General features: G+C 29.9%; 1 protein-coding gene and 1 long non-coding RNA gene across 2 annotated transcripts; one reads left to right on the top strand and one right to left on the bottom strand.

Moving 5' to 3' along the window:
• Nucleotides 1–1,742: 1,742 nt before the first annotated feature.
• LOC120079708 lies at nucleotides 1,743–7,130 on the bottom strand. Its single transcript, XR_005482330.1, has 4 exons — nucleotides 6,983–7,130; nucleotides 6,228–6,448; nucleotides 5,238–5,362; nucleotides 1,743–5,105 (listed from the first exon to the last, which is right to left on the bottom strand). It is a non-coding gene; the product is annotated as an uncharacterized LOC120079708 (long non-coding RNA).
• Nucleotides 6,432–7,618, top strand: LOC120079707 (transcription repressor MYB5). The gene is made up of 3 exons (XM_039034034.1): nucleotides 6,432–6,597; nucleotides 6,789–6,918; nucleotides 7,029–7,618. Exons 1-3 carry the CDS (start codon nucleotides 6,468–6,470, stop codon nucleotides 7,489–7,491), a joined length of 723 nt encoding a protein of 240 aa, XP_038889962.1. The 5' UTR covers nucleotides 6,432–6,467; the 3' UTR covers nucleotides 7,492–7,618.
• The last annotated feature ends 149 nt before the right edge of the window (nucleotides 7,619–7,767 follow it).

The following is a 7,767-nucleotide window of genomic DNA, read 5'->3' as shown; positions in this document are numbered from 1 at the left end:
TATATGTTTTAGTCCAATATTGGGTTATTTTATCAATTTGGATTCTAATATTTAAAAAGTTTTGAATTCCTTTTATTTTTTTTTTAAAAAAAAAAATTGGGGTGAGACAACAAGTGGGGAATACTTCACTTTTTAGTTGAGTTAAAAGTTCCCCTAAACAGGCACAATACTTCATAATAAATTTAAAATGCACCAAATTCAAATTTTCAAACGATTTAACATATGATATTGTACTTGATACAAGTAATCGATCTATTCACATGTTGATATATTAATGGCTGAAAAATAAATACATTTGTATTTTTAAATTTATATGTCGCCATATCTTTTAATATTTAGCGATGATAAAAACTTAATTGAAAAAATCAATACATAAAAGATAAATTTTGAAAGCTCTGAAAAATTAGAGATCAAATTGGAAAAAAAAGAAAGAAAAGAAAACTTAATTGTTTGAGACTAAACATAAAATTAGCACAGAATTTTACATCAAATTAGGTGTCTAAATTATCAATAAAAGAGTACTATATGTTTTTCCAAAAATTTGTGTTCCTTCACTTTGGAAAATTTTACGTTTGATCTCATAAACTTACTTTCCCTTATTTTTTCCCCCTTTTTTCCCCTTTTGTTGTTTTATCCACATTCTAATGTTATTTTAACACACACAAAAAAACTACTAATAATAATAATAATAATAATAGTGGTTTATACGTGAGTAAAAATGGACAACTTTTAGCATTCAATATTTATCCTTAATTTTTAAAATGTTACACGTGTTTAATGGAGTTTTCAACCATGCCAAAATTCATAGGGTAGAACAAAAGTTTCACAGGTAAAATAACCTGAATTGATAAAAGTTAAAAGTAAAGCATTAAAAAAAAAAACTAAAGCTAAAAATAAAGGATAATAGATAAACATAAGATTTCATCTCAATATCAATGATGAATATAACTTATCAATCTTATAGTACTAAAAAAAAATCTTATGAAGATTGTGAAATCACTTCATTAGGATTCTCAACGTACCACTAAGATTATGCCTCTTTCAATTCAATCTCAATTTATATTTTGGACCAAATACCCATTTGAACACAAGCTTTGGTACCGTATTTGATAGACATGAAATTCTATCAATTTATTTGACAATGAGAGGAATAACTCATGTATCTTATAAATATTATAAGACCTCTTTATGTTTCTGGTGTTGACTATTTCGTTTTTTGTTTTTAAAAATTAAGCCTATCTCCCCCTTTCTTACAATCATTTGCATATTTCTTAAGTATAATGATTGAATTTTTAGTCAAATTCCAAAAACAAAAACAAGATTTTAGAAATTACTTTTTTTAGTTTTCAAAATTTGACTTGCTTTTTTAAATAATTGGCGAAAAGTAGATAATAAATAAAAAAATTTGAAGGTGAAAGTAACCATTTCATTTTTCATTTTTCATTTTTAAAAATTAAACCAATAAATACCCAAATACCCTTCTATCCCTAATTTTCTTACTTTGTTATCTATTTTTTACCATTGTTTTAAAAACTAAAAACAATAGTTTTTAAAAGTTTGTTTTTGTTTTTAAAATTTGGCTAAGACCTAAATTTTTTTTCTTTAACAAAATGTAAACCATTGTAAAAATTGAGAGAAAATATACTTAATTTTTAAGAACAAAAAATAAAAAACAAAGTCATTATCAAATGAGACCTTAGTTTTCAAATTTTATTTTATATTTTAAAAACATCTTTCTCACCATAAAACAAAATTATAAGATTGATATTCAAAATTTACGAAATATTACAAAGGGAACCTAAATTGTTATTATGTTTTTTTGTCATTTTTATTCAATCCGAGTCACAAATTAAAGATTGGTATTCGAAATTTGCGAAATATAAGTACAAAGAGAACCCAAATAGTTATAACAATTTTTTATCATTTTTATTCAATCCGACTCGAACAAATTAAAGGTCTATTTGAATCGACTTTCTAACAACTTAATTTAATTTTTTGCAATCAAAACTTTTGTTTAAAACATTGATTTGTTTTTTCTTCAGTGATTTATATTATGGAATCAATGCAGTTTCCCTCCAAGGCAAGAAGGAATCGTTTCCCAAGTTCCCAACAAACACTATTTCTTTGACTCAATATAACTATTGGAATGGAACATAGGATACGGTTGGGCAAAGGGAGGGACAAAAGATAGTGGGAAAAGAATAGGTAGCTATCCCATGGCAGAAAAAGAAAATTAGAGTTATAATTGAACAACATTTTTTTTTTTTTTTGGAGAAAGATAATTATTGAACAACGCTCTGTGTAATCCGACCATCAAATTCCTATTTTATTATTTATAGCACATTATTTCTGAAACCTAATAAAAGGCTTAAAGGTAGAAAATCAGATCACTATCAAATAATTAATCAGTTTTTCTATATTAAACTGTTTCTAAAGCCTAAACTTATGTTAATATTCCTAATATAAAATAATAGAGGGAAAATAAGTTATATAATGTGTGTGCACGTGTGTAAGAAAAGGACAAACATATGATAGAAGGGGACTGGGGAGAGAGATAAGAAAAGGGAAAAAAACAATGTGAGACAAGGATTGAGGTCGATGTACTAAATATAAGTGAACGTATGGTATTGAGTATGAATATGAAAAGGTGAGATTTTTAAAGAATGGGAATCTATTGTTATGCATTTTGATAAAATTCAAGGGTTGGAATGACTTGAATCTAGAGCAAACAACCAAATACAAAGTCGTGCTTGAAACAATTTGTTAAAACGTACTATATAACCTCTCTAATTCTCCTAGACATAACTAAAACTACGCTTTCTTTGATTGTCGATTTCTTAACACCATCTAATTGTTCCCACCGACGGATTTAATATAAGCCAAGAGGGAGGTTCAAGTACTAAAACCAATAGCTAACCTAGCGGTTAATAAGTTTAAGCTCCACTTCTTACCTTTATTTTTTAGAATTTTCCTTCTTTAACAACCCCTTCGATGATAAAAACCCCATCAATAAAATTTCTGGTCAAATCACAATTTTGTCACATTATACTCTTTTTTAAAATATTTTTTATTTTTTATTTTTATTTTGCAATCCAAAATAAGTATTTGCTCCTTTTACCTCTTCTAGCTTTTATTATTAGTAATATTATTATTTATAAAACATATCTTTTTGCTGGTAAAATGTACTTAAACAGAAGGATCGATCATTTTAAGAAAATATGAAACCTCAAATGCCAATTAGTATTTTGCATCGTAGTGGTAGGAGATACGGAAGAATTTGAACTTTTGACCTCTTAATCAATCATGTCTTAACTAGTTTGAATTGTATACTCAAACTTTGATCATTTGTGCTTCATTATTTTTCTAGATTCCAACAATATATAGGAATGAAAAAAGTTCAAACTTGATTCGTGGTCATGACTTAACCAATTGAGCTTTTGCCTAAAATATCATAGAATTTTATTTATTTATTTATTTATTTTGAAAAAAATACATTTTGGTTGTAAGTTCCAAACCTAGTCCCATTTGGTATTTCAATTTCAAAATATTACTTTAACCAATGAGTCATGGAATAAGTTCTATTTGGTCCATAAATTTCAAAATGTAACATTTTAACCATTGAATTTTGAGCTTAGTTTTCATTTTATACTTGAATTTCAATATTTTACACTTTTACCTCCAAATTCTTATTAATACTCCACATTTGGTCTTCAGAATCAACTTTCAGTTAATTAATTTACAAAGTTATGACGTGAAAATCTATAAGTAATTTTAGTTTTAATAGAGGAAAAAATAGTGAAAACTATTTAAAAACTAGAGTCTAGATATAAACTATACCAAAAACTCAATGACCAATAGGATATTTTCCCCATTTTTTGAGAAAGGGAACGAATTATTAAAACAAAAACAAAAAACAGTTCTCAAAATCCTTTCACCCCGCTTACAGAACAGAATAAAAAAAAACACTTTAACCCATCACAGTGCTGCCCCCTCATCACTGTGATTTTGTTATTAAAAAAAATGTTCAAAATGAACAGTTTTTAATGGATATTTTTTACTCATGAAAGGGTCTAAAATATCAAAGTTCAAACAACAAAGGCATGAACTACCATCAATAGTTCAGAACCCTTCAGACAAATTTAAAAAGTTCATTTTTTAACCATTCCTACAAAAAAAAAAAAAAAAAAAACGTAAAATTTAAAGTTTAATGATCTATTAGATATTTTTATTCAATGACCTTTTAGACACAAAATTGAAAATTAAAAAAATCAGACAAATTGCAAAAACAACACTTATAGTATGGTGGTAGTTATAATTGCACTTTTAAACTTTGAAAGGTAAAAATTGGGCCTCTAAATTTCTAAAAATGTTAAAACTGAACCCTCAATCTTACAATAATCATAGAAATTGAACCCACAAATGAAAAAAATTGAACCCTAAAACTTATACAATTATACAAGTTTGAGGGTCAAATTTTAACAATTGTATAAGTTTGAGGGCTCAATTTTTAGATTTGAAAGTTTAAAAGTATAATTGCAACTACCACCATACTTTAGGAATAATTTTTTCAATTTGCTCTTCAAAAATCTATTAGACACTTTTTAAAGTTTAGATCCTTTAACAGAATACTTAAAAAGTTCAAAAGTTCCCGAAGTAAATTTGTAGTTTACTCCTAAAAAAAACCCATAAACACGAAATAGTTATCAAAACCCCTTTCACCCCTCTTTAAAGAAAAAGATAAAAAAGTTCATGAAACTATTAGACATTTTAAAGTTCAACTACCTTTTAGACACAAAATTGAAAATTGAAAAACCTATTCACCACTTTTTGAAGTTTAGATTTTTTAAACAAATTTGTAGTTTACTTCCTAAAAATCCATAAAGAAGAAATAGTTATCAAAGTCCCCTTCAAAACCACAAAAAACAACAAACCACAAATAAAAAACAAGCCAGCCCTTGTTAACCGATAATTTGGAAATGCTAATTCTAAGTGGGAATGGAGTGTGGGTGTACCTGATATGGAGAAGAAGCAGGCAGGTAGGTGCAAAAGGAGAAAAAAAAAAATAACAGTGATGAGGGACAACACGGTGTAGCCTGTGGTGCAGCCTGCAGGCAGATAATCAATAGAAAAAAAAATTGTGATAAATCATATCAGTCTATTCTGTCGCGGTACCTATCTATTATGCCAATGGACACACAGAAAACTTCAATTATTTTTCTTTCCAAACTTGTACGTACCTCAAGACGATGACCCAATTGGCTGCTTGCTTCCTCCAGCAAAAGCTGCCATTTTTTATCTCTGAGTGCCTCGCTCAAGAAAGCTTGTTAAATACTTAAGCCTCCAGGTAGAATAGCTCTAGTACCTTCCTTCACATGACCGATAACAAAAATGAATAGGGTCTAAAATTTTATTGTCGTTCTTTGTTTATTTGATTCGATTTTATTTCTTTACTTATTCTTATGGTCGTCTTCATTTATTTATTTATTTATTTTCAATCTTTAGATTTTATAAAGAATTTGCCCCAACCATTTTCATTAAAAAAAATGCCATTTGTGCAGGCATTAAAGAGACTTGACAACTTTTACACAGAGTTCAAGATCAAACTAAAATAAAGGAATTTATAAATAAGGAGTGAAAGTTCAAATGCACAAATTGAAATATAACCTAAACAGCATTGGAAAACGGAGATTAAAAAAAAAAAAAGTTGAAGATTTGCTTAAACTTTTATCTTTTTAGACAAAAACTTTCTAGAAAAAATTTAGACCTTATGCCCCCACACGCATACAATTTTTATTCTCGGGAGAAGGGTGGTGAACAATGATATGAAATGGAGCGATATGTATACACAATCCAAAGGGGAAAAATTAAATTGTTCTATAAAACAAAATCTTAAAACTATTCAGTTAAAAACAAACTCAAGTTCATCCGTTTTGTCTAGGTGTATATCTAACAATAATTCTCATTTCTCATTAATTCAAACATAAAAAATAAAAAAAAATCACTCCCATCATATTCTAACCGGAAAACCAAGCAAATCCCAGACAAACTTATAATGACATGTTATGGAACAAACGAGTCATGTTTTTCAAAAACTTATAATGAAACCATTTCGTTTCAAATTAAACGCCTCCTGTCAATAAGGGCCAAACTAGACTTCCCTCTGTTTTATACTCTAAAAATAGTATTTATTTTTTAGCTCAATAATCTTCTATCAAGTAGAGAGATACCTGTCTTGATTCAGAAGCAGGCAGATACGCTTTTAGCAAACCAGGGCCCTCACGTCAATCCACCAGCGCAAAGATTGTAATGATAATGCATGCATGACCCAACATTGCAACATTCTGCGAGTAATATATGACAGCGCTGGGTGCCCATTTTGCTGTCATATATAGAAAGAATCCAATCATGGTAACCATCATTACACCCTGTAAGTGGTATTGTCACCAACCTGAAAAGAGGAAAGAGTGATGGAGGAAAGTAAAGCGATGAAGCAACAGCCGAAGAAAAATTTGTGGAAACCAGAAGAAGATTTGATCCTCAGAAACTATGTGGAAACTCATGGTGAAGGGAATTGGGCAACTGTCTCCCAGGAATCAGGTAAAAAACAAAAATTTCTCTAAGACTATCTTTAATAACTGACATAAAACGTGCATGGTTGGCTACGATTCATCTTTCACAGAACTCTATAGCACACAGTGAGATGAAGATTTTTTAAATCATGTTATGCATATATCAGGAATTATAATTTTCATTTATGTGTGCGTGCGCTCTCCTCCCCCGTCTCTTAGGTTTGATGCGAGGTGGGAAAAGCTGTAGGCTGAGATGGAAGAATTACCTCAGGCCTAATATAAAACGTGGGGGGATGTCCAAAGAGGAAGAGGATCTAATTATCCGTATGCATAAACTTTTAGGCAACAGGTCGGTTTGTATTGCATTTAACCTCTATAAAGTTTAATCAATACTTACTGTAAAGAGAACATACTTGCTGAATGTTTGGATAATTTCAACTGTGTTACTTCTTCCATCAGATGGTCATTGATTGCTGGTCGGCTTCCTGGTCGAACTGATAATGAGGTGAAGAACTACTGGAATACCCATTTAAACAAGAATGGCCTGCAAGACAAAAGAAAAGCTAATGCCTCGAACAGCTGCAAGAAAAATGATGATGACAACGATGATGATGGGAATAATAAGAAACAGAAGAAAGTTATCAATCAGACTGGTTATCCTCAACCACCAATATGCAGTGACAACGGGACAAATTTGGCTCATGATACACAGAGAAGGAACCAAGAAGAGAACAGAGAAGTTACAGATCCTTGGAAAATTGATGACATAAGTTCTCATTATAATATAAACTCTCCAATGGTTGCGGCAAATAACGTGGCATTTAATTTTGACGACGAGCCTTACTTTGACCACCTTGATCCTTTGTTCCTGTTTGAAGCATTTGGATGCAGTAGTGTTGATGCATCACTGGACAACATGTAACTTGTAATTCATTAGATTTTGAGAAACCACATGCTCAGGTAGGCTTCTTATTCTTTCCACCCAGTAAGATGGTAAATTGCCACCTCTTTTTAAGATTTGGGACGAAAGCTTCAAATTCAAGGAAACCTTTTCCTTTACCCTTTGAGCTACTTGTCACTACACATTGTAATCTAGCAATCAGAACTGCACTTTCAAAAAACATCTTGGAATCTACCAAATATTACAGCATGGTAGTTGAACATGACCTTTATATTCTAGATATCATTATTTCTATTA

This window comes from Benincasa hispida, chromosome 6, assembly GCF_009727055.1.
Source record: "Benincasa hispida cultivar B227 chromosome 6, ASM972705v1, whole genome shotgun sequence".
NCBI lineage: Eukaryota > Viridiplantae > Streptophyta > Magnoliopsida > Cucurbitales > Cucurbitaceae > Benincasa > Benincasa hispida.
Note: the sequence above shows the minus strand (reverse complement) of the source record. Positions and strands in the feature narration are given on the sequence as shown.